We start from the raw sequence: 27,922 nt of genomic DNA on the forward strand, positions 1-27,922 counted from the left end.
CTCTCTTGCACTCTATTCCGCTTCTTTGCGTTGCTGATTTTCTTCCCTTTCTTTTTAAAGGAACGCGACAAAATGATACGCTGCCAAAAATATCAGGGAACACACAAAAGGCTTGTGTCAAGAATGTAGGATTATTGCATACCCTACCCTACCCTACACAACCCAAGATCTGAGGTGTTCCAACAGATAAATAGCGGAAAAACTATCGATTATTTCGATAGCCATTGATTACACCATCGTTAATTTATATTATTTTTTTATTTATTTTTTTTTAATGTGTAGAGATGGCAAATCTAATAGATCCTCGTCAAGTATATTCATATCTTTAACGTGTGATTAAAATTATCTCTTTCACTCACTATAGGGTACCTGATTCTACGTCTTTTTTACTAATCATCTAATTTGACAGCAATAATTTTACTCTATTGCATTGCAAATATTGAATATTTGGTAATGTTTGTCTGTAATTGATAGCCGTGTTATCAGGCCTGTAAATATTATTGTTATTTTTATACCCTGAACCCATTAAAAATGGGTATAAGGGTATATTGTATTTGTGCGAAAGCCAAATGTATGTAACAGGCAGAAGGAAGCAACTCCGACCCCATAAAGTATATATATTCTTGATCAGCATAAATAGCTGAATCGATCTAGCCATGTCCGTCCTCCCGTCCGTCCGTCCGTCCGTATGTATGAACGCAAGAATCTCAGAACCTATAAGAGCTAGAGATAGAAATTTTAGATGTAGATGCTGCTAGCTCCCGCGCAGATTGAGTTTGTTTCCGATAATCGATAACTTACTCCGTTTCCAAGCAATCGATAAAAATCGATATCGATATCCGGTTTTTTGGCCATTTTTGGTAAATAATAAAAACTAGAGTCACCAAACTTTACATTTAGCTTCTAAAATAGAATATATATATGATATAGGATTTTTCTTCACGGTTTTCCCTCTAGATTAATCTGGCATTCGAATCTGAACATGATTTTTTAGTCGAAATCTTACCCCAAGATTCGTATATAGACATGGGTCAAAAATTACCACCCCCATAACTCGGTCAAATCTCATGCGATTTTCACGAAGTTTGGATTTTTCTACATGGTTTTCCCTCTAGAATAATGTGGCATTCAAATCTCGACACCGATTTTTTGTTCGAAATTCATGTCCAAATCTTACCCCAAGATATATATATGTATATAGACATGGGTCAAAATGTACCAGCCCCATAACTCGGTCAAATATCATCCGATTTTCACGAAGTTTGGCTTTTTCTTCATGGTTTTCCCTCTAGAATAATGTGGCATTCAAATCTCGACACCGATTTTTTGTTCGAAATTCATGTCCAAATCTTACCCCAAGATATATATATGTATATAGACATGGGTCAAAATGTACCAGCCCCATAACTCGGTCAAATATCATCCGATTTTCACGAAGTTTGGCTTTTTCTTCATGGTTTTCCCTCTAGATTAATGTGGCATTCGACACCGATTTTTTGGTCGAAATTCAGGTCCAAATCTTACCCCAAGATTCGTATATAGACATGGGTCAAAATGTACCAGCCCCATAACTCGGCCAAATCTCATCCGATTTTCACGAAGTTTGGCTTTTTCTTCATGGTTTTCCCTCTAGATTAATGTGGCATTCAAATCTCGACAACGATTTTTTGGTCGAAATTCATGTCCAAATCTTACCCCAAGATTCGTATATAGACATGGGTCAAAATGCACCAGCCCCATAACTCGGCCAAATCTCATCCGATTTTCACGAAGTTTGGCTTTTTCTTCATGGTTTTCCCTCTAGATTAATGTGGCATTCAAATCTCGACAACGATTTTTTGGTCGAAATTCATGTCCAAATCTTACCCCAAGATTCGTATATAGACATGGGTCAAAATGTACCAGCCCCATAACTCGGCCAAATCTCATCCGATTTTCACGAAGTTTGGCTTTTTCTTCATGGTTTTCCCTCTAGATTAACGTGGCATTGAAATCTCGACACCGATTTTTTAGTCGAAATTCATGTCCAAATCTTACCCCAAGATTCGTATATAGACATAGGTCAAAATTTACCACCCCCATAACTCGGCCAAATCTCATCCGATTTTCGCGAAGTTTGGCTTTTTCTTCATGGTTTTCCCTCTAGATTTACGTGGCATTCAAATCTCGACACCGATTTTTTGGTCGAAATTCATGTCCAAATCTTACCCCAAGATTCGTATATAGACATAGGTCAAAATGTAACAGCCCCATAACTTGGCCAAATCTCATCCGATTTTCACAAAGTTTGGCTTTTTCTTCATGGTTTTCCCTCCAGATTAATGTGGCATTCAAATCTCGACACCGATTTTTTGGTCGAAATTCATGTCCAAATCTTACCCCAAGATTCGTATATAAACATGGGTCAAAATGTACCAGCCCAATAACTCGGTCAAATATCATCCGATTTTCGAGAAGTTTGGCTTTTTCTTCATGGTTTTCCCTCTAGATTAATGTGGCATTCAAATCTCGACACCGATTTTTTGGTCGAAATTCAGGTCCAAATCTTACCCCAAGATTCGTATATAGACATGGGTCAAAATGTACCAGCCCCATAACTCGGCCAAATCTCATCCGATTTTCACGAAGTTTGGCTTTTTCTTCATGGTTTTCCCTCTAGATTAACGTGGCATTGAAATCTCGACACCGATTTTTTAGTCGAAATTCATGTCCAAATCTTACCCCAAGATTCGTATACAGACATGGGTCAAAATGTACCAGCCCCATAACTCGGCCAAATCTCATCCGATTTTCACGAAGTTTGGCTTTTTCTTCATGGTTTTCCCTCTAGATTAATGTGGCATTCAAATCTCGACAACGATTTTTTGGTCGAAATTCATGTCCAAATCTTACCCCAAGATTCGTATATAGACATAGGTCAAAATTTACCACCCCCATAACTCGGCCAAATCTCATCCGATTTTCACGAAGTTTGGCTTTTTCTTCATGGTTTTCCCTCTAGATTTACGTGGCATTCAAATCTCGACACCGATTTTTTGGTCGAAATTCAGGTCCAAATCTTACCCCAAGATTCGTATATAGACATGGGTCAAAATGTACCAGCCCCATAACTCGGCCAAATCTCATCCGATTTTCACGAAGTTTGGCTTTTTCTTCATGGTTTTCCCTCTAGATTAACGTGGCATTGAAATCTCGACACCGATTTTTTAGTCGAAATTCATGTCCAAATCTTACCCCAAGATTCGTATATAGACATAGGTCAAAATTTACCACCCCCATAACTCGGCCAAATCTCATCCGATTTTCGCGAAGTTTGGCTTTTTCTTCATGGTTTTCCCTCTAGATTTACGTGGCATTCAAATCTCGACACCGATTTTTTGGTCGAAATTCAGGTCCAAATCTTACCCCAAGATTCGTATATAGACATGGGTCAAAATGTACCAGCCCCATAACTCGGCCAAATCTCATCCGATTTTCACGAAGTTTGGCTTTTTATACCCTGAACCCATTAAAAATGGGCATAAGGGTATATTGTATTTGTGCGAAAGCCAAATGTATGTAACAGGCAGAAGGAAGCAACTCCGACCCCATAAAGTACATATATTCTTGATCAGGTGCGTCGATCTAGCCATGTCCGTCTGTCTGTCCGTCCGTCCGTCCGTCCGTATGCATGAATGCAAGGATCTCAGAACCTAGAGACTTGAAATTTTAGATGTAGATGCTCCTAGCTCCCGCGCAGATCGAGTTTGTTTCCGACAATCGATAACTTACTCCGTTTCATAGAAATCGATAAAAATCGATATCGATATCCTGTTTTTTGGGCAATTTTGGTAAATAATAAGAACTAGAGTCACCAAAGTTGACATATAGCTTCTAAAATACAATATTTATATGCATTTGATGTTGGAAGAAGAGGGTTCAGGGTATCCCCTAGTCGGGAGCTCCCGACTAGAACCTCTTACTTGTTTTTATTACAATTTTAATCATAATAAAATGTATATAGTCCAATCATATTAATGGCAAACACAAGAAACTCTTGAGTTGACAACATATTAGTACACACAGAAATATAAAATAATTAATTACACTTGAGCGAGTAGTTGAATTAAAAAGTTATTAACATGATAAATATTGGGTTGGTAAAAATGTTTGACGTGCAACCTGTTATCGTTGTTTTTCATTTATTATATTTTGGATTATCTAACTAATAATTTTCAATAATATAAATAATAATAAACAATTCTTTTTTGTGTACACTGCTTGAGCGTAAATTCAGAAATTGAATATAGCTAAACACATCATGTGAAAATTGAAATCAATCTGTATGTTTTTGGTACTTTTCCATATTTCTCTTCTTAGATTATCGCAAAAAATTACCACACTGTCTATCTCCAATTTACAGGGCAAACACTTTTATTATTTTAATTTTCTGCTTCTTTTTTTTAGTTTCCCTTTTTTTCGCTAAGGTTTGTTTTAATTTATTGACAAGACACAGACACAGCTAAAAAAGGGGAAAAAATTGCAATAGAAATCGCTTACATGAATAGTACACGGCAGAGCGCTTGGTAATGTTGACGTTTGATATGTGGAACACGCCCAGCCGCCCTTCTGTTATACCCGCAACACGTGAGGCAACAAATGGGTGCGGCATCGGCGAGAAACATGTGTCTAAATTCGCATTGGCAAAGGCAACTCTCAAGCAGCTCGCGTACATTGAAAGTCTACGCTTCCGTCTGAGCTTCCCCCCCTTCACCACACACACCCAAACACATACAATATCATTTTTATACAAGACTCAGCTTCAATTCCAGCTGCACATGGCCCTATAGAAACCGTCAAGCATTTAGGTATGGGGCAAATGCATTTGGAGTGTTTGCGGCAATGCCAAAATGAAATACATAATACTTAGTAACAAAAAGTTGTATTTTGTTGCTGAGTTGCATTTTTTGTTGGTGGTAAGGGTGGGTCGCATGCGAGGTACGAGGGATAGAACATAGTACACTACTCATATAAGCATTCTCTGTATATGCTCTCTGTATGCCCACAGACTCAACCCACATGGTTTAGCTGATTTGCTTGGGGGTGGATTTCGCTTTATTTTTTAATTCAATATCGCTGGGAGGCATTTTTATGTATTTTGGAACGACAGGCCCGACGGGCAATCGTATAGGGACCCCAAACACACACATACACACAAACATACACTAACACCCCCAACCATGTCATACAAAATGTTTTGTAATCCGCTTTTAAAATAATGAAAAAACTGCATTTAGATTTATGTGTGGGTGAGTCGCAAAATAAAAATTTCTGTCTGTCATTTTTTTAAGAATTTTCTATAAATTTTTTTTTGCAAATTATGCATGAATGCCCCAAAACCGATTTGATAATCAATCGAAGTGCATTTCCGCAATCTATCAACTATTCCAATTTGTGTGCTTTAACAACTCTCAGTTGTGCGCTTCGCTAAAGTTCAACGAAAAACTTTTTTAACTTTTCGTTTACTGCTTCAATTCTTAACTAAAGGCAAACAACTCATGTTTCTTTTCGCCTGAAACAATAAATTTTCCGCAGTGAATCAATAAAATTGCTAATTTCACGCTCCAATTAACCGATTATTCTGGCCACAATTTCTGGCGAAATTTAAGGTATAAAAGTTTAACGCTGCCGGAAGTTTTTAAATAAAAGCAAACACGACTGGTTACGTTTTATATTCTTTAGTTTATGTCTTTAGACAAAAAAAAATTGTAAATATTAAAAAAAAAAATTGAATATTTGAAATGTAATGAGCTTTCTACTCAATCACATGCTAACTATAAAGAGTCTTATTAAAGTGTGATACAATAAGTTTGTATTGCTTATCGACAGGATTGCTATCACAATGACTGTCGATTGATTGATTTCATCGAGCCATAACCATCCCTCATTTGGTATTTTCCGAGTATCCAACAATAAATTGATAAAGTATTTCTATAAATTTGTTTTAGACGCACAAGCGGAAGTTTAATTTAGAGACCAGTCGCTAGTTTACTTAAACCCAAAATTAAAGTAGTTACGGGTAGCAATTGCTGGATTGTAAGCGCTTTGCCCCCTTCCCACACACTGTTCGACGATTGTATTGCAACGTTTGTAGCATGCAGCAGGCAATAATTCAATGCTCTATGAAGAGTGGCTGCACGAGCCACTGGCCCAATGGGGGGTTCTGGAAACGTAAAAGCGTCCATACAACACGTTACTGAAAATCCAAACACCTTCAGCGTCGTCGTTGCCAGTTGTTTGCCCACCAAAAGGGAGATTGTGCTGGTGTCGGTGGTGTTGGTGATGGTATTGGTGGTGTTGGCGCCGGCTGACTGCAACTGCAATCTGTCTGCCCTTTCTGTCTGTCTATCTGTCGTGGTACGGGCTTGGTGTCTGGTACGTTGGTATTTGCGCCCCGTTGACGCCTTGAGTGCAATCGCTTGCACCTTTGAAGCGTGTCCGTGTCGCACCACCAACAGCGTCGCTTTGTTCGGCACAAGGCCCATTGGATATGGATGATGGGATGGTGCCGACACCGCTACCCAACTGATGCCCTCTGCCATATGCATTTCTATCTGTATCTGTATCTGTAGCTGTCTCTGTATTTATACTGCATAAGCCGAAAGGCAAATGATCTAACCCTCTCTCTCTCTATCTATTTATATTTGTTTGCTTTTGCATATGCAACTTTGCATGCCCTACGTTTGTGGCTCATTGAAATGGTAGTTTTAGACGTTACACTATTGTTATATCGAACATTTCTGCTAGCTTAGGATTTTATATAAGAAAGGCTATAAAATGGGATTTTTTAAATTTTCATGCAATGCAATCTCTCAAAGCCATTTAACAGCATCTAAAATGTAATGTCAGCAGTTAAGTTGGTAACTCAGTTCTGATAGTTTAATATAAAACAGTTACTCACAGACTTTTAACATAATTACAAATGTTAAATTCGCACATAATCAGAATGTTATCAATAGCCGTTTAACAGCTAAAAGTGTTAAGTGCATAGTGGTAACAGAGTTCTGCCGAAATGTTATTCACAGATTCTTAACATAAGCAAATGTTGTATTCATATGTATAGGGAATATTGCATGAGCTCACTCAAAAACTGAATTACTCTGTTAATTTATTGTTATCAGCTTAGATTAGTTAAATTAACTATAATTTGCAGGGTATTTAGCCAGTTGTTCTGCTCAACTGTCACATTCCAATTTGTGTGTTTTCGTAAACACATGCGCGCATTTTCAATGCAACATGCAATTTGTCTGAGTTGCAGCCGTCTCCGGGGGAGCCAGCCCTCAATCTCCATACTCGTCGCGCTCCTCTTGCCATTTCCCCCCTCGGGCTTCATTTGCAACTCTTCATCTTCACCTTGGTGCGCAATGTGTTGCCTTTGCTTTTTGTCATTGCCATTATAATTGATAGCGTATAATTTCGTTGCTTTCCACCAATTCCACTTCCCAATTCGGTTTCTCTCTCTCTCTTTATCTGTATCTCTGTCTTGCTCCTCATCGTTTACTTTTATGCAAATTTTCGTGCAAATTGCTTTTAATGCATTTTGAATGCAATTTGTGTTTTGTACGTTGGAATTGAAGTGGCACAAAAACTCGTAATTGAAACTGAAAGATTTTAATTTAATTTGAGTTTCTGTTTCTCTTATCTCCTACTGTATCTCAGTCTGTTTGACTCTCTTTCTCTCTCACTCAAACATTCTCTCTCTCCCCATCTGCCCACTTTGTGCTTGTTTTTTAGGGGAGTTTGTGTATATTTTTAGCTGGGCGCTTGGTATTTGGCTGCACATGCGGGATGTATTTCGTAGCGCCTGCATTTCGGAATAGGCCGTGGGCATTCATTAAATTGATTTAGATAAAATCGTGTTTTTGTTGACAATAATTACAAGCGAAATGCTGGCCATTGTAGCATACGAATGCAACTTAATTATGACAAAACGGTTCAAATTGCTGCTTTGGACCTGTAAATTGTATGTTCTAAATGGCCGATAATTTAAAGGGGTGCGGTAAAAAAGGATTTATCGACTGATAAATATAAATCTGAAATTGTGAGATATAAGAGGTTTGTTGAAATTTGCACATTATTTACAATAATGGAATATTAAAGACTTTTTAAAACCAATTAAAATATTTAAATAGATTAATTTTTATATAAAATAAAACATTAAAATATTTAAGTTGAGTATTTGAATTAATGGCCTCTAGGCCCATTTAGCATCTAAGTCTGGCAAAATTATTCTTGGTCAAAATTCAGTGCAAATGGTAGCCTGAATATCCTATACAGACATAGTTCAAAATATCCCACCCTCATAACTCGGTCAAATCCCATCAGATTCACGCGAGGTTTTTCTCTTTGTTCATGGTTTGATCTCTAATTCAATTTTGCATCTTTTGTGTTCCTTCTTTTGGAAAAAAAAATTTTTTGGATAGAAGAAGTGCTCAAAATCCCAATAAGGCATATATTGCACATATAAAATGAAAGCACATAATAGAATATTTTACTCTACTCAAAGTAGATTAAAATCTTGTTTTATTTTTAAACATCTAATATTAAACAAACATGAACTTGCGCACTTCGCAAACTCATTTGGGTTAAGCCTGCTTCTATAATTCACATTGCGAAATCGTATCAAGGACAGCGAAAATGCGGCACTAAAATAAATTGTTACCGAAATTATGTGGGGTATAAATATAAAATAATGCGACCCTCAAAAGCATGATCCCAACGGCAAATGCATATTTGGCTAATTTTGATTATTTTACTGCCGCTTTTGGGGATTTTTGTTAATTACCTCAAATATAAGCAACTCATACTTGTGTGTGTGTGTTGTGTGCACTCTATTAAAACGGTATGTGAGCGTTTCGGGTCCCTGGACTGCTGTGCTCTGATAGAATTTAGGGCTCACTTTATGCTTTTACGGGTTTGCCATGAATGTGACATTAATGAGCTCTTAGCTTATCCCACAGGCACAGTCTGTATTCTAAAACACACACATACACACACACTCCATGGCTGAGGGTAGCATCAAGTTGATGCCATAATTTGTCCTTGAATTTGACTGGCGCATTGTCGTCGTACACTGGATATCTCATAATTAAATTGTTATTTAGACTGAATGCTAAACTGCGTGCTCATTTAAAGGTTATGAAAGGTCGCCGTCGTTTCTTGTCCCGTTTCGATTTGCAGCCAGAAAAAGGTACTACTGAAACCCTTGTCAGGAAAAACAACAAGACTCTGATGCTGTGGATTAAAAAATTACTTTATGTGCAAATGAAATGCCTTTTTTGTGTGAGTGTGTGTGGTCCGAGCACCCATTTAGCCACAGTTTTGATGGCCAACATGAAGTGGCTTCTGCTGAAGAGCTCATGAAATACAGTAAAGCCCCAGCCCTTGCTTGGCCCGGGCGGGTAGTAAAAGTTTCGATTCCCCAACAAAAGTTAAACATAATCCGCAAGGTAAGTCAGCTGCTCAAAAGTTGACTATACTTGGCATTAATTTCATTAACATCATTTGTCGGCCATGGGGATGGAGTGGGCGGAACCGCTTCAACACAGCAACAAAGTGCACATTTAATTTGATTGTTTATTGTTTCTTGAGATAAGCTCGAATAAGGTAGCCCAGCATTTTCGTACCGCTTTCTGAGGTGTCATAACACTCTGCAGATGGTCATTGCTACGAGGGAAGCATTCGAACTTTAACTAAATTAAAAAGTTACACAGATTACTTTAATCAAGTTAACTAAAGTTTTTTCTTATAATTTTTAATGCATCTCATCTAAATGGGGCTTTCTATGGCAATTACAATATTTGTTGGTGGCGGGTATGGCTTCGAAAAGCATTAAACTGTATGTTTTAATGTTTTAGCTGGAACCGTTGAAAATATTATGTTAGCGAGAAAGTAAGGAAATCTTCGGGAACAGAAGATTTAATACCCTTGTAGAAAATTGCATGTATGTGAGAAAAGTGAATCTCGTAATTGCTGAATTTGATGAAAATATTTTTGAAAGCAGAGTAAAGAAAGCAGAGTAAGGAACATAGTAAATTTATAAAATGACGAGATTAAGATATCTTGAGATTCAAAAATGGTTTTCATACCAGATCATGATTTTCAACCGGTGGCTATATGGCAGCTATATGATAAAGTGATCCGTTAAATAGTTAAATATTCAAATATTTTCATCACTAAAATGTAGTATTATTATTTATTATTATAATTAACATATCATATTGTGGATAATTCAATTAGTCTTAACTGTTGCTCAATCTTTACGGACATAATTGTATTTCCTAACTTATACTTTCTGAGAGCAGCACGTATAAAGTTCCCTAAATATATATTTTAAATGAGAATCATTATTTCTGGCAACAAACCCTCCTTAGAGGCTCTATAAATGCATATATATCAAATAGAAATCATAATTTTAGGCAGTCCGCTCGTAAAGTAGGCATAAAGTAGGCTTCAAATGTGCTTTTTGTTTATTTGATAGATACTCATAACTTTTTAACCTAAAATAACCCATCTCAAGTCCAGTTGAACACTCCAGCCAGCTGCGAGGCAGTGCCGAAATTACTTTTGGCTCGCAAAAATAGGTGGAACTGGCGCAGCAGGACGCAACCTGCTGCCAGATAAAATGAAATGGTGCCAGACGCTGCTGCTGCTGCTCCTGTTGTTGCCCTCCTAATACCTCAGCTCGTGTTTTTGTTTTTGTTCATTGCATTGCAGGCAGTGAACGTCAAGCGTTGTACTCCAGTGGCTGAATTTATGTTTACCGTCGCTCTAATTAAATTTAATATGCATATTGCCAAGCATTTGAAGTGGCCAGCTGTTCAGTTGTCCAGCTTGGATAAGTTGGCCGTTGGCAAAAGCGGGCTGAGCCATGCCAGTCGCTGGCCGCGGAACGGTACAGAGCAGGTGAGCTTAGAGGAGCAACGCTTTGGTGAGGCGGGGGTCAGCTTGGCTTGGTTTGGTTCGTTGCTCACAAGCAAAAGAAATGAGCTTGTGGTCGCACGTTGAGTGTGTGTGCGTGTGTGTGTGTGTAGGTAATAAATTTGATTAGTAGGATTTACGGGCATACGGCAACGTAAACGTGAAATGTTCGTGGTGCAGTAAATTTTATGCTAAACAGGGACTGGCACGAACATGGACATGGGGCAATCGAAGGGTTTGTTGGTCGGGACCCGGCGTTAGGTTTTGTGTGAGTAGCTTTTTGCCTTGACTGCCTGTCGGCGCGTCCTTTTTGCTCACTTGCTGCTGCCTGCTTTTCGTTTCGTTTTCATTTTTTGTTTGCTTTGTTTTGTTACGTTTAACGAGTTGTTACAATAAAATGTTATTGCATACTTTATGGCGCTGTGTGTGCGTGTGTGCCTGTGTGTGAGTGTGAGTGCGCGACAAGCAGAAACGGAAGTGCACAAAACAGACAACGCGGCAATGGGGAATATAAGACAGCGGCAACGGCAGCATATGCAGCGCTAAGCGCGTCTCCGGCGTCAACGTCAAAGCTGCCGCAAAACGCTTTCGCGTGCGCCATTGTAATTCTAACACACAAAATGGCGGCGGGACGCCATTTAAAAACAAGGACTAGGCGCTGGGAAGAGGGAGGTAGGGAGAGCGACTGCGACTGCTGGTAAAGTGTTTTTGTCTGGCTGCCTTTGGCAGCATTTCCGCACCCTTTGACTGCCGCTTTGGCCGCATTAAAAACATTTTCGCATAACCATAATTAGTGCACCAAAAATTGCTTACAAACTGCACGCCTGCCGCTCCACGGTGCCTTTGACGCTGGGCGTCACATAAACAATTGCAGCGCAAATTGCTTGCACCATCAAAGTCAGTTGCTGTTGCTGCTGCAGCATCAGCATCCGCATCAGCAATAGCAGCAGCAGCACATCGCTCTACCACGCTCATCATTAACATCATCATCAGGCCATAAAAATGGGCAGCAGTTGCCAGCGCGCTGTCGAGATTACGCGATAAAGCACAACGTGAAATGCAGCAAAGGAATGGACAAGCGACGTGGCTAAAATGAAATTTATGCTTTGCCTCATACTGTCTCGCTTTCCTGCTTTTTCTCTCTCTCTCTCTCTCTCTTTCAACCTATTTCCCTCTCTATTTCTGACATTTTGGCACATTTCTGGCATGGCAGCGCCTGCTGTGCCGCCGCCATTTTGTTTGCAGCCATTTTTTTTTGGGGCCACTACAAAAATGAAATGCAATCGTTGTGAAAGTCCTGAAACTCCAGCTATAGTTCCTGGCCCGTGCCTTCCCATGCCACTGCCTTGCCCTTTGCAGCCGCTCAGTTGCATTCGCACTAAAATTATGCGCATTGGGCTTCTTTTGCTATTGAAATTTTGGGATTTTCGTGTCGGCTTTTGCAATGGCTGAAAATAGATGGATGCGCTGCAGAGGGCAAAACTCACTTTTGGCAAACCCCTTTTGCGGTTCTGTTTGTGGCAAACTGAAAAGAAAATTTGGTTGTTTGTCTACCTCAATTGAAATGCATTTGATGCTCCACGCTGTGGGACATAAATCTACATTTCTGACATTGCTTCACATATGTGCAGCGCTTGAAAAAGATGCTTAAAAAAACAAAAATTTAATATCATATCAATTTGGTCACAAAATGTGCTACGCATTCGATACATTAGTATTTTCTTTAAAGCCATTCTCGTCGGTCTGTTGCCTTCTGCCACTAACAGTGTAGTCTATATATGATTGTCTTATTTGGCAGAAATAAAGCACTATACCATATAGCTTTCATTTGGAAAATTATTAAAAGCTAATTGTTTAAAGTTTAAAACATTCGATCAACTAATTAATATTCAAACAAGTGGCCCTAGTCGGTAGTTCCCCGACTAGCGGATGCCCTTTAAACTCCTCTGTCAACACCAAATGCAGCTCGCGTTATGAACTCGTTTCCTTTAGCAGTAATGCCCATGCTGATCAGGAATATATACATACATAAGAGTGCACAAGAACATTATACCCTTTTTACCTAATTTCAATGGCTGCAGGGCACAATTTTGTGCTATAAACTAAATATTATATGGACCAGTTGGCCGAGAATTGTAGTTATGATAAGCATTATAAGTATGTTAAACTTCCATTCTCGATAAAAAATTTAAATATCCTTACCAATCAATAAAATTGTCTTGACAATTAATTAATGTTTTTTTTTTCTTTTTCAGGTAATTACATATAATATTTATGCATTAAAATGGAAAAAACAATTGACAGAAAGGTCCGAACAGCCCACTGCACACATTTAAAGAAGCTCGCAAGAGTTTAAGTTTCAGACTGTCTATTCGAATTGCTAGTGATCAAGACAATCTATCTGATATATCTATCTGATATGTATGAGAGAAAAGAGTCAGGCAGATAGGAAGCAAGACTATATACACTTTATCGGATATTTTTTGAATGCGTTACACATTTGCACGTAACAAACTGGTAATACCCCCAGATAGGGTATTCAAATGAATATCAAGGCACTTGATAATATTAAATTGAATACATTTTCATTGAACACTATTGGTCTCTGGCTTATGACACCCAATGTTTTTAAGCGCAATTGTATATTTGTTGGTACCTCTTTTGATTTCGTTATTCATTTTTAATCAGAGAATGGACGCATCGTCGCCACAAAAACAAATTAAGATTTATGTGCACTTAAATAAGTTTCATTTCAGCGGGGAAATTGTCAAGCAGGGAATAATGAAATTATAATTTCATTTATATAATTAATATTATTTAAAACGGAATATTTAAAACATATCGTATTAATTGCGCACATCTCGCAGCCATTCAGTTGGGGGTGGACACTTGAAATGTATGCGACACATTTTCCGTATTTTCAGTCAGCAACCAAAAAGGCTAATAAATCAGCGCAAATAAATTATATATAAGAAGGGGATAAAACATATATATATATATTCGATAAATGACAGCGACACTTATAGAATCGGGCCCCAGGGCATGGGTAACTCTTTATTGACATTACAGTTATGTGCATAATGAGTGCACATTATGTTGTTTAATCCAGACAATAAAACACAATTACAATGCCAACTACTATGCGAAAAGCTGCAGTGGCGCCAGCGGCTGTTTGATATGAAATTATTGGCCCGGTTTATGTGAAATGCACCGACAAATCAACGCGGAAAAATTGTGGGGAAAATTATAGACCACGGGCACGACCGACCCCAGCAAATATGTTGACATTAACCGTATATCGAATATTGTCTTGTCAGTAATGCCCTGACACTGCGATGCCAATTAAACTTGTTAATAACAATTTTATGGCGAAGAGCTTAATGCATTTATAAAAAGCGAAGCTTTGCAAATTCATATGGAAATACCTTGAAATGTCAATTTGCATGTCGTATGGCAGTCGGTCATGTGTTTAATTCAATTCTTGTTGTTATTTAACATGAATATTGGGGTCAGGGCTTCTGGAAAATAAAGATTAAATTGGTAATACTCCAACAATCAGGTGTATAAATAGTTGGGGTCTTTGCGAACGAACGGATTAAAGAAAGGGCTTTTGATATTATATCAAAGAGTTGAGTATTTTTATAAATATATATAAAATTATAGAAATGTATAGAAGAAAATATCTCTGACCCCAAAAAGAGTATATATTCTAGATTAGTACGAATAGCCATGTCCATCAGTCCTTCCGTCTGTCTGTTTCTTTGCGAACTAGACTTTCAGTTTTAAAACTACTTCTTGAAACTTTGCATTGGTCTTTCCGTCTTTCTTTTGCATGCAGTGCATATGTCTGTACTGGCTGGATCGGATCACTATATTATATGGTTGCCATACGAACGGTTGAATTTCACATATTTGTAAAAGGCAAAAGTCTATAAGGGTATTATATTTTCGAATATATCCTTTCTATTTGAACATTTCAATTATTATTATTTTATTTGCATATATTTATTTTATATTTTATTTATTTTTACTTTAATTATATTAATAATTCGTCAAATTATTTTTTTTCCATTTGCATTCTTCTTATTAATTTTGTGTTACCGAACTGGTGGTGATTCAATCAGTCAATTTAATAAGTTTAAAAGAGTTCCTGAGGCGATTTAAAATCAAAGATTTAAAAATGTGGTTGATTATATTAAATTGAGTTATTTTTATTTAGGTGATTTTGCTTGTCATTGATTTTGTAGACAACAAGTATTTATGTGACTACATAGTTGGAAATAATTATATATATTGTTGATAATGAACATATTGCTGTAGTAATCCATAGAGCCAGATAGTTGAGTAATGATCAGGTCTATGTGCAATTCGATTTCATCAGATGTTTATTTGCCGCCATGAACATTGCACACTCTGCAATCGCCGTTGATAATCACGTTGCCAGGATTCAAGGGCGTGGCTGTCAAGACAAAAGAGAAAGTGTTAAATATTATGTAAGCATTATGATCTTCTTTAAGTACTTACCACTAGCCAAAGCCAGCAGACCAAGCAGAAATGCAACCGACAGGAATTTCATTTTGTTTTGTTAGTTAATTGGTAAGCTTGTAGAACTTAAGCTGAACTGATGCTGTTTGGAACAGAGCGATCTGCTTTTATACACAGATCATCAGAGCGTTTGCTATCAACATACAGTGGGAAACCGCAGCGATTATTATACGGAATTACCCCTCTGTGTATAGCCTATTGACTAGAACGAGAATTCCCCCGTACATTCGACACGTTGGGCAAAACACTCACAGCGATAAGCTCGTGTGTCTCTAATAATAACAGCGCGTAAAAAAGAAAACAACAATAAGCTAAGCTCTTAGCCGCTGTTGTTGACTTAAAACTGGCTTTTAAGTACCCAGCATATACATCGGCAATCAAGTTCGATTCGCCGGCTTTTCTTCAGAAATGAAACTTGCTTTACGATGATTGACAATTAATGACATTTTTTCAATTAAATACTCGCCGCACGTTGCTGCGTAATTGAGCTTTGCATAAGTTCTAACTAACCGTGTTTACCAATTTGCATTGCAAATTACAATGAGGAATTCAATAGATGCGTTCTTATTATTATTGATTGTAATCAATCATTGCATAGCTTTTCATTTGTCTGTCAAGAAAAAATACTATTCGAAATTATTTTATTTTAATACACAAAAAAATGAATGTTGTTCATCTTTAAAATCTAGATTAATATCGTTCTCTCTAATCAGTTATGACACGCGCTTTATTTTAGACTCTATACACAAACTAAAGAAGAGCATATTTGTTATGTGCATTGTAAGTCTGTCTATCCGTGTGAGCACAATTATTATTGGTGCTGTGGAAGCTAGAGACTTAAAATTTGCTTCGTACAAAGACCACATATAAAATCTTAAAGATCCTTCCAAAATTATTGACCACACCCAACCCTACTTGAGGTCGAAGTCGATATATTCCTAGTTTTAAAAGCAAAAAAACGTATCTGAACGTGGCAAATTGGAATAATTTATATCGATACCTCGAAAGTCGTTATTAATATCTCAATAATCGATATCGATATATAAACGATGATTAATAATAATTCGTTTGTTCTGTTATTGGACGCTGGAAGAGTATTGTGCAATCGATGCAGGCCAACTGCCCAACTTGTCCTTACTTTGAGTTCACCTCGCAGATGTAAATTTAATAATTAATACCTTTAATGCATATTTGTTAATGATATTAGCTTAACGCTGGCATACATATATACAAGCTGTTTATTGTATATTTTATTATCGATAAAGGATTTAATTTAAGCGTCCTTGCTCTAGAAATCTTTTATGATTGATTTATTTGGTTATCAGAACTTTAATTGAGGTCTCAATGAAACAATTTTTTTTTGCATGTGCTATAAAAGATGTCGATCAAATAAGGGATAAGTTTTTAACAAAATGCGAAAAATAAAATTTGATTCTAAAGCTTTTGCCAACTATCTGAAGCAACTTAATTTCGGCAAGTGCCAAATTTTTATATTGAGTTCAAGAATAAACGAATTTGGCTTATTGATTAGAATCCGGTTTCAAATAATTCTCACATCAATGCAACGAGCAATCAGTGCAATTCACTATTTAACGAAATACTAGAAATCAACATGAAAATTGAAATGGAAATGGAAGAGGTGTTGAAAAGTACAAGAAGTGAGAGCACGCAAACATAAATCAATTCATCATCAATTCGATGTGCCATTCGCTCGGATCTGTTTTCAAACGCATCGACAATTCCTTGTGCTGTTGTTTGCAAAACGAATGCCAACTGAACTTGGAGCATTTTTCAATTTTCCTGCATGTCTTTCTGTTTTTTTTTTTTTTTATTTTATTTCCATTTACTTCTTCTTATTCCTGACTATGCAGCAATAAACGTAATTCGTGAAAATCTAGTGGGAAATGTACAAAGCAAAAAAAGAAATGAAAGGAAAATAGAGTAAATGGGAATGTGGGTGCAGGTAAACAGAAAGTCTGGTAGTGCTGTTGGCCGAATGATAAATGCACAAAAATTTACCAACATCAAAATCATCAAGAGTTCCTCCGGAATGCAGTTCTTGGGGGCCTGCAACGTACACGTATTACACTGCCAGCGCGTTTTTATTTAATATTGTTTTTCTTTTTTGTATATTCTTCTTCATTCCTTCTACCTTTTGTTATTGTTTGGCGCGACAGGAGCCGTAGCAAGGACACGCATAGCTCAGCGATTTTTTATTCGCGATGCTGCTGCAATTCGCTTTACATTTTTTACCCTGCTGCGTCTTCTTTGCTGTGAGCATTCTTGGAGAGTTTTTAATTTATTTTATTTTCCGCTGTGTCTTATTTTCTCTTTTTTTGGTGAGGTTTTCCTTTTTTTCCTCCTGTTTTTTTTTTTTTAAGCGTCAATTCGTAATGCAATTTATGTGCATACAAATGAGTTATCCGCACGAAACTTTTTACTTCAAATTCATGGTGGGGCTATTCAAATATGGGCGCAATTTCTCATAGTGCATATAGAGAGTTTTTCATTAGTGCATTTGCCTCTGCGTGTACTCAACTACGGTGCACATGTACTTCAGTGGCTTGTTGCTATTTTTACATCCAATTAAGTGGGCGCGAAATCGGCATTAAATGCCTGTACCTTAAACCAAAACCTTCTTCGGTAGCTGTTGAAAACAAAACAAAAATCCATTTCAAACAATTAATGATAGCTCAGTTTAATCAAAGGAAATGCTTTTTAAAATGTTATGTAAATTGATATTATTTATTATTAAAAATTATTGCAATGTACTTTCCAATCAACATGATTCCAATCTTTAGTGACTTGTCGAAAGAAAAGTTCTCCATACCCATTTACTCCCGGTCTGGTTAGCTAAACTCATTTTGGTTGTTTGAAAATATAATTTATTTGCTCAAAGTTTCTCGGCAATAAATAATATGCAATTTTATCAAAGAGAAACATTTCTTTAATCTTGTTTTGAGCATTCTTGGTGTGGGCATTGTGAAATGCCCCAATGCATTTGATATTGTGCAGTCCATTAGCTAAAGACTATTAAATCATGAATGAAATATTTCATTTGGCAGCTTATTTTGCATGGTAAATTGTGAAACCCGAAAAATGATAAATGCTTTTATCAAACTGATAATGAAATGTATCAAATGCTGTTAGCTCTTTAATCAAATTATGCCATGGCCCTGGACCAATATCCTGGCGATGCATGCGGACAATAAAGTTAATTAATTTACTTGCCCGTAAGCTGAACATGGCCAGTGACAGGGTACTGACTGGGACGAAGGAATCGACTGGCGAATTGCATTTGGTCTACAGTAAATTAAATTCAAGAAACGTTGCAAACTCTGACAATATGCAGTTAATAACACACACACACGCGCGCACACGCACACGAACAGCCGGAGATTGTTGAAATAACTGCTCATCAATTTCTGCACAACTTGATATGCAAATCACGTATGTGAACCGTAACACAAGTCGATTATAAAATATTAATAAATTAATTTAAATTCAAATTGTTATCACAACACAGCCATGTTCATGGGATGCCACGCCCCAAGCCACACGTAAATCAAAGCCTGGCTGGGCCGTTAATGCTTTTATTTGAGGTGCTCGTAAAAGGCTTACGAACATCTATGCACCCAACCTTCCTTTGCTTGGCAAATCCATATCCAAAATGCGCTGTTGTCAATTTTCACGCCACAATTTATGTTAATTCAGTTGTAACCTTTGATACCGTAGGGAAAGGTGGTACCCGCTCTTCAACACATCAGCGATCCCAAAAGCATCCATTATAGAACACATTCAGGCATAACACACAGACACATACACACATATACATATGTACATACGAACACACACGCTTACACAATGACTGGCAACAATCCATTAGTGGGTTACTAACGGTTCTCTTGCCGGCGCCATTTTGTGTAACAACTGCAAATCAATGTCCTGACATGTGAAAAATGGCAATGGCGCTTTTGTATGCCATGTCTATTATAATATTCGTATATTATTTTATGCATGCATGGTGTGTGTGTGTGTCATACACATTTTGTGATTGTGTGTCTGCATTTTCGTAATCAACCTCATGATAAATCGCTTGCGCAAAATTTATTGAGTTTTTGCATGACATCCAATTCAAACGACAGCAGCTGCAGTAACCAATCATATTGAGAATGGGTATTACAAATTTTTGGAGCTCTACGTGCTGCAATTGAGGCGCTTTTAATATCTGCTCCTATTTACACTTACATTAAAAAAAAAACTAGTTTAATGATATACCATAATGTTAATTTAAAGTTACCAAAAAGTTGGAAATTTTGTTGTAGAAAAAAATATCGCTTAACCACTGACTATACTCAGAGTATTCCTTGAGAAATATGCTTGGTGTTTGGTATACGTGTTCATATATATATATATAGGTATCGGTTTCTTAAGCAAACTGCTAACATCGCTTAGCTCTGTTTACATGCGCTGTTAAGATCTGTTGGCATAGCAGAGCCTTAACATTTTATCGGCTGCTTTATACTCATAAATGCCAGGTGTATATGTGCATAACATATTTTAAGCAAATTTAGCTTATATATAAAATGTATCTTCAAGAATAAATCAATATATTTAATTTCAATCTTATGACTGTAATTCAAGAAACTATTCCGAACGGGCTGACACCAAAGATTAGATAGCTAAACTTAAATAGTGAAATAGCTGAGGTCTAGCCCATTCCAAGTCAGAAAAACAAACTTACAAAAGCCAACTTTTAAAAATTTGCATCTTCTAATAAATATTTAAATTGTGTGATATTGATAAATGGGTTATTTAATAAAAAGCAAATATGCTCGCAATCACAGTGTAAAATAGCAACTGCATCAAAATTGCAAGTGCAAATCCAAACAATTTATGTTTGTTGCCCAAACGACAGAAGATAAGAGTCCATTTCCAAGCCAAACACTTTTATTTAATTGCAGTGGCAATTTTGCTTGTATTCGTTTTTATTGAGTCAAAAATGTGAATATAAATATAAATATATGTGCAACAATTTTTGTGTTTGGTCAGCTGTTGAACCGTGTTCAAATGTATGTGAGGATTTTTAGTAAAATGTTGTAAAAAACTGAAAGCCTGCAATATTTGCCAAAGTATGCTTCAAATACTAAACTCATTTGCACAATTTACCAAAGTGTATTTGGACGCCTACCGAAAGGCCATTTGTTTTTCACAATTGCGGATCAGAGGCCCAAACAGCGAGTGCTACGGGCAGGATATTATTTACGGATATAAACAATATTACGAAGTTAAAATTTTGGATAAAATACACCAGAACTGCGAAGTAGAGAGAGAGAGAGAGAGAAAAAGTGAGAAATTTATGGTTTTTATAACCTAATATATATTTCTAATCAATTTTTCAGCTATAACTTAAGTTGGAAACTTGCTTGGAAACATAGTATATCTTTGTCGATATCTAGCATAAATAAAATGAAAAAAAAAGATATAGACTCTAGCAAAATAATCTTGGAAAAGTTTTTTGCACTTTACTGTAGCACATAAATGTTTGCATTTATGTATTTACATATGCATGTGTATATATGTATAATTGATGAATGTGTAGATGTGGCCCGGTGCGATGGCTTTTGTCTGTGCGGCAACCTCAAAAATGTTGCAGTAAAATAAATTCCATTTCCTTGAATTTTGCTGTATTCGCATTTGGCATTTGTTTTATGTTTTGGGCATCGATTCGTGGTCATCTCCCTCCGTAGATCCCCTTTAGATTGCTTGACGTCGTGATGATTGATGAACTATTGAATTTGTGTGAAAATGCACAAGCGAGTAAATGCTTTAATTGAGATAGAAAAATGCCTTAGATGCACAGCTGCTAAAATGAGTTGACTATTTGTTTCATTTAATGCATTTAGTATGTGCTGCATTTCGAATAAGATAAATGCAAATGTGTCAATGTTTGTAATGTGTATTTTAGCATGAAAAAATGTTTAGAATGCTTCAACGCTTCGTTTTCTTGCATTTTCAAGAAAACTTAAATGTTTGCAAATGTGTCGACAATTTATATTATGTGCATAGCATTTAAATGAATGAAAAAAGTATTATAGCGAAATTCAAGGAAATTTAAACAAATATAAATGAATATAAAACGGAGTTTTAATATTAGATTGCAAATTGCAATTATATAAAATAATGATAGGCGAACTTCACTATAAACTAGTCAGTTGAGATCTTCTATTTGCCATAGCTTAAAATAATTATTGTTAAAGCTTAGATGCCTTTTCTGAAAGCCTTTCTTTTCGTTTAAATTTTGTTATATATGTTATAAGTATTTATGCTTTGGGTCATAGCTTGTTCTGCTAGTTCTAGCGACAGGATTAAAGTCAGCATGACCTTTTAAAATCGCTTGGTTAAGCTTCTTTCTATCCCGGTCTATAATGCAAGATTTATTCCTATTACTTACATTCAGAAAGACATTCTGGGTATTATTTGGTTCATATCCAACTCATATGTACATATTTTTGAGACCAAAACTCAAAAGTTTCAAATGACATCAGCAGCACCACCCATTTGCAAAGTTTTCCACATGAAGATTAGCACATTCTAGCTGACATATTATGGTCGAGAAAAGCACAGCAATTACAAATATCAGTATTTCCACACATCGCACCATACACATGCACCTAAAGAAGTGCAACTCAGCAAACATTAGCCCTCTCGTCACAGAAGTGCGATATACCCAACAGTTGGCCAGCCACAACTCAGCCTCTGATGGCCGTCAATAAAGTTGAAAATTATGAGTAGTGCCCCCTGGAGATAGGGGTTTATAATGGCTGATATCCCAACTGCTTTATGTCCACTCTAAACACTCTGACTGACTGTTCTTCTAGTTGTTGTTGTTGTTGTTGTTGTTGTGGCTGGTTGCTCTGCTAGCATTTCCGTTTTGTGCAATTTATGGCACATAGAACAGAGTTGGCAGAAATTATTTTGAAATATTGCAGACAAAAGCTGCCTGTGCAAAAGACAAATGTGTTGGACAGCGGCGAGGGTGTAGCTGGAGGGGGGCCTTGTATAAATATGAATGAAAAACTATTAGTTGCATATGTGTATGGGTCTGAGTGTGAGTGTGTGACTGTGCATGCTGAAGTAGGCGCCTATATGTCCAAGTACCTTTAATACTCTACCAAAGGCTGCATTAAATTTCTCACTCTATGTTTACATCAGAAGGCATATATTGGTATCCAGGTCTGGGGAAACATCAGAAGGCATATATTGATATCCAAGTCTGGGGCTTTGCGTCTCGGACGAATCGAAGCCTTGCCCCGATAGACTCGAGCTGATTATACGCCTGAAAAACAACCCTGGAGAATGACCTCACATGAGTTTTTTTAATGAAAAAAGGTTTAATTTTTTAAGAAATCTTCGCCAAATTCTGTAACTACGAGCTTCTACTCACATATTTAAAAAGTCCCATGCCTTCATATTACAAGGATATTTACTTTTCGGCAAGCCAAATGGCTATTTTTTTGTTTTCTGATATGGGCTACAATTGTGATGACATGGAAAGTGCTTGTAAAGTTACTAGAAACCACAGAATAGAACATAAGTGCAAGCTTAGTAGAGGTCAGTAAGTAAGGTGATCAAAATTCCTCCCACACCTGCACACATACACACACACACACATATATATACACACACACACTTACACACACACACACACACAAACACATTCACACATATACACGTATTCAACAATCACCATTACATAGATACTATGGCCATATATCCTATGGATTCTGCAGACCCTATGCAACTTTTATTCCTGTTGAGCTTTTGAGCACAGGACGCTTGCTGTTTTGTAGTTGAGCGAACCTGTGACTGTTGACCAGCCTCCCTGGCTGGCTAGCCGGAAATGTAACAAAGGCCGAACATGAGATACATGAGCTATATGCGCAGCAAATAACTATAGATAACCCCAACTCATGTGGCAGCAGTAGCTCAGTACTGTGTTTCGCGTCGAGTTGTGTTGCATGTTTTTGCAAATTGCAACAGCAACAACAACAACAACAACAACAACAACAACAACAACAACAACAACAACAACAACAACAACAACAACAACAACAGCAGCAGCGGCAGTAGCAACAACGACAACAAAACATTTGACAGTCGTGATGCACTGGCCAAAAATATTTCTGCCAACTCAAAAACCTTTGGCCAGTGGCCATTGTCAACGCTTTGTGTGCCTCCCCACAATCCACAGATCCCATCTCTCAAATACAATGGCCAAGTACAATGGGCGAATATTTGTTCAGTTGACGCTGACGTTGTATATATTTTTTTGTTGTTTTTTTTTTGTTGTAATCAGTTGAATTTTTTACTTTTTTTCTGGCTTTATTGTTTGTTGTCCTTTGGCTTTTGTTTCTTTGCAAAAATATGAGGGAAATTCTTTAAAGCATTGCATACTTTTGGCGTAGCTTGAGTCTGATATATGTGTGCGTGTGTGTGTGTGTGTGTGTGTGTGTGTGAGTTGAGTGTGTGTATGCCCGCATTAAATGTGCCATAAATTAGCATCAAGTGTTATGGTGCGTGCCGCGCTTTAAATGTTGCCGATTTACTAGCTACTTCATTTGGTGGAGCTTTATCGAGTTACTTGGCTTGGCTTTATGTTAGTTTCATGTTGTCTTCCTCTTTTTTGGGCATTAAGCTTAGTTTTATTATCTTGCCAACTCGAACATATAGTTCATTTACGAGCATTTCTCTATTAAAACAGACTTTGTCAGTGCCTTTGTATTGAAGTTGAGCTCTTGAGACGCTTTTTACTTGAGTTGAGGGTTTTTGAAAGTTGTAAATTATATCTTGTGTTTACAAGATCATAATTAAACTAATAAATGCCAATTCTGGTCTAGATATCTTTAAAATTGTTTATAATATATGTTTATAATGTATCCTAAACTATTGCTTTGCGGACTTTAACAATGAGTAATTGTCGCTTAACTTTTTATTTTATTAAAATAAATCTGTTATCTGTGAGCTTAGCTATAATTGCCTCGTTTAGTTTATTTATTTCTTTTTAAATTGTTTTAAAAATAACCTCCAACGCCAACTGTCTGCCACAATAGACCAATTTTGATGTACTTATCTTTCGGCATGAACGACTAAATTTCTTTGATTGTCCTATGCCATGGTCTGTCATCAGTATTCATCTTTCTGTTATTGTTGCTTTTATCATTATTGTTATTCCCAGTCACATCATATGAACGCACGCCGTCTGAGAATCAAAAAAAGAGACAAACATGGCTACGAAAATATAACAAAATTTGCTGACGAACATAAAATACCCTTGCAAAAATATTACTTAAGTGGAGATATATAAAAATTGGGAATAATATAATAAATATGGAATATATAAACTTTTTATTTTGGATGAAAGCCTATTAAGAATAATTTCCTTAACGACTGTATAATTTATTAATTAAAACTTATCTAATCTATTGCATACTTGATCACAAAAGGAAAACATCCTTTGCAAGTGTATCTTAAAAGAAAGCAAAAATATTTGTGCCTTATTAAAATTCCATGCAAATGCGCTTATGTGGCCCGGCGGCCCAGACCTGCCAAGTGGGCGTTGCCCCGCGCCCCTATAACACCCAGCCGCCCCACCTCCATGCCTACCATTGCGCCGCTCGGCTGCTCTTAACGTTGGCCACTTGGAGGCGAGACACGCGCACGCCCAAAATCCTCATCAGCCCGGCCATACAATTCAGAAATACTTTGAGCCATTTGTATGGATCGTGTGTGTGTGTGTGTGTCTGAGAGTGTGTGTGTGTGTTGGGGTCGTAAGTGTGCGGCAACAATTGTTTCGCTGGTGGAAAATGCGCAAAAAGTGAAAACCTAACCAAAAGTTATTTCATATATGAGTTGGCAGACGCAGACGCGAGTCAACAAAACAGTCCGTTGCAAGGGGATGCGGCACGGTGGGGTAGCTGGCCAAGGACAACAATTGCAGTGGGCGGCGGCTCCTGGCAAACGCGCGCGCGTGTTAAGCATATTTAGTTCATTTATTTCAAATTAGATTTTTAAGCGACAACAGGACGACGACCACAAGGGACGAAAATACATACTTGTATTGGAAGGCGAGTGTCATGCCCGATAAGAAGGATGCCGCACACTACTTAGAGGGGAGGGGCTTGTGTTTAGGCAGCTCTGGGATCTGCAGCCCTCCCTTCCTTTGGGCTTTTGCATACATTTTGAAATTATGCGGCATTTATTTCTGTACATTTTCGACGTTTTCTCGTCTGTTACGCGGCATATATTTTTCCATTTGCTGATTAAAGAACCCATGACAAGGGCTGTTTATGTTGTGCTTCTGGTTATTCACTTAAACAACAAAAAAAAGGGTTAAAATAACAGCAACTGTTTGATGTGGGCTTCAAACTGGTCGGAGATGGGGATATCTTTCTGAATGGTTCATTAAGTTATTTGTGTGAGCATAAAGCAGCTTCGTATATGTGATCCGAAAGAGAAATTCAAATATGTAATAAATATGTGCGGGCTGTTGGTCAACATGCTGTTTCGTAGAAGATGTTTTGAAATGCGTGAGGCATGCAGCTTATGTGTTTCGATTCACTGAATCGGAAATTGTGGTTATAAGCACTTGAAATGTTTCAGCAACTTGCTAAATAAGTTTTTACCAATATTATAGCACACTAATTCTGCTGCATCCAGGAGCTACACATTTAAACAATAGCTGAAGATTCTTTTAATATCAAAGAGATGGATTTTGGTACATTCTTAGCTAGTTAATCGATACCAAATCTGGTATTTATGCCTTCCTAACAACGACTTAGTTATAAGAAGTTTAGACGAGTTACAATACGCATTGGTCCGTTTGTCTCAAGTGATGCTGTTTGGGGTAAAAACTCTAAGCAAACGCATTTCCATCAATCACCACAATCGCCACAATGGCCCGATTAATACAACAGCAAATCAAGTAAATAAATAATTAAATTTTAATAACATACCAAAAGAATCATTTAAATATTCAAATAAAAACAAAAAGAAAATCTTATTTTAAATAATTATGACACACAGGCCTGGGGTTCGAACCCGGGTACTCGTCACTTTGATGCCAATGTGAACGAAGAACTGCAAAACGAACAACAAAGTTATGTATACATATGTATAAATATTAGTTCTGCCTTCTAACTAACCGGACTTTCATTTAAGACTTAGTTTCAGTTGACTTTATGCAAAAACCGTTTGCTGTTTAAAGTTTTCTATAGATACAGTTATTGGCAATGTCACCCATCCAGGGGCTATTATAATGGGTCCATCTAACTACAGCAAACATTCAACGTTGTTCGCAGTTTGTGTTCAATCTAGTAAAGTGAACAAGGGTGGCACAGAGGGGGGTTGCGGTAAGTACCGCAAGCCAAATGCCAAAGATGTTCGGCAAAAGAGCGACAGGACAAACACACTGTACAGAGTGGAGATCAAAGAGTAGGGAGCCCTAGAATAGAGAGCTGGAAGCATGGCGTGATGTAAAGTAGAGAGAAGAATGCCGCTGAACAACCAAAAATTTTATGACATTGCGAACAAGTGATGACTGCGATGAGAAAAGGGCAAAGAGCGGGGGGTCGCGGCCAGACAAGAAGAAACTGAAAAACGCAAACACAATTATAACAAGTGCGGGCAATGGGAAGAGCGCAAAAAAAAATACAACACAGCCGACTGGGTGGAAAATAACGGCATGAATGAACAGTGGCATCGTAGAGGAGCAGTGGTCAGGGGGCAGTGTGTTGACCAACAATGTTGGTCACAACACACATACACACACACACACACAAGCACACACACCGATAGTCATACCCAAACCCACACAGCTGCACAGTTGAAAAGGAGGCGGCAAGTGGCCCCACAACCACTAACAAGAACTAATATTTGACAGCTGCCTCTGCCTTGTCCTGACGCTCTTGTCCTGCCCCTGTTGCTTTCCCCTGGCCATACATATGGTTTTTTCTTTTATTATATACCCTGTGCTCATAAGATGGGTACTAAATGGGTCGGATCAAACTGTGCAGCTGTCTGTAAGCAAGAGAAGGAGACAGCTTTGGAAAATTTCAAGTCTACATATGCGTAATACATATTGTATATACCTTACCATATAATTTCTTATACGTATGTACATATTTTTTTTTTAAATAAACACTTTGTTATGATATCGGTTCTATTTTTCGATTGTTTTTAAAAAAAATAATCGCAAAATTCAAAAACCTATTATTCAAAAAATCATACAAGTTTTAAACATATTATTTCGTTTCTTGTAAGTCGAGTATGTCGAGTGAGCCGTATAGATAGTAAAAATATCAAATAGAATACATATAATCGTATATAGGCTCAATTCTCCTCTTACGATAACGCACAT

At 37.3% G+C, this 27,922-nt stretch overlaps 2 protein-coding genes across 2 annotated transcripts in view; one reads left to right on the plus strand and one right to left on the minus strand.

The window, feature by feature from the left end:
• Window positions 1–27,922, plus strand: part of LOC115758984 (semaphorin-1A) — a 176,419-nt gene that overhangs the window by 24,105 nt on the left and 124,392 nt on the right. The window lies entirely within an intron of this gene.
• Window positions 15,097–15,584, minus strand: LOC115758983 (immune-induced peptide 3). The gene is made up of 2 exons (XM_030699786.1): window positions 15,484–15,584; window positions 15,097–15,418 (listed from the first exon to the last, which is right to left on the minus strand). Exons 1-2 carry the CDS (start codon window positions 15,533–15,535, stop codon window positions 15,345–15,347), a joined length of 126 nt encoding a protein of 41 aa, XP_030555646.1. The 5' UTR covers window positions 15,536–15,584; the 3' UTR covers window positions 15,097–15,344.

Source organism: Drosophila novamexicana, unplaced genomic scaffold (assembly GCF_003285875.2).
Source record: "Drosophila novamexicana strain 15010-1031.04,08,12 unplaced genomic scaffold, DnovRS2.1 tig00000193-arrow-pilon, whole genome shotgun sequence".
NCBI classification, from domain to species: Eukaryota; Metazoa; Arthropoda; class Insecta; order Diptera; family Drosophilidae; genus Drosophila; species Drosophila novamexicana.

What these genes read in the sequence shown, in the direction of transcription:
- LOC115758983 (XM_030699786.1), bottom strand. Translation starts at nt 15,535, where the DNA reads ATGAAATTCCTGTCGGTTGCATTTCTGCTTGGTCTGCTGGCTTTGGCT. An exon ending in TCTGCTGGCTTTGGCTAGTG is followed by an intron (nt 15,419 to 15,483) that starts GTAAGTACTTAA and finishes TTGTCTTGACAG; the next exon opens with CCACGCCCTTGAATCCTGGC.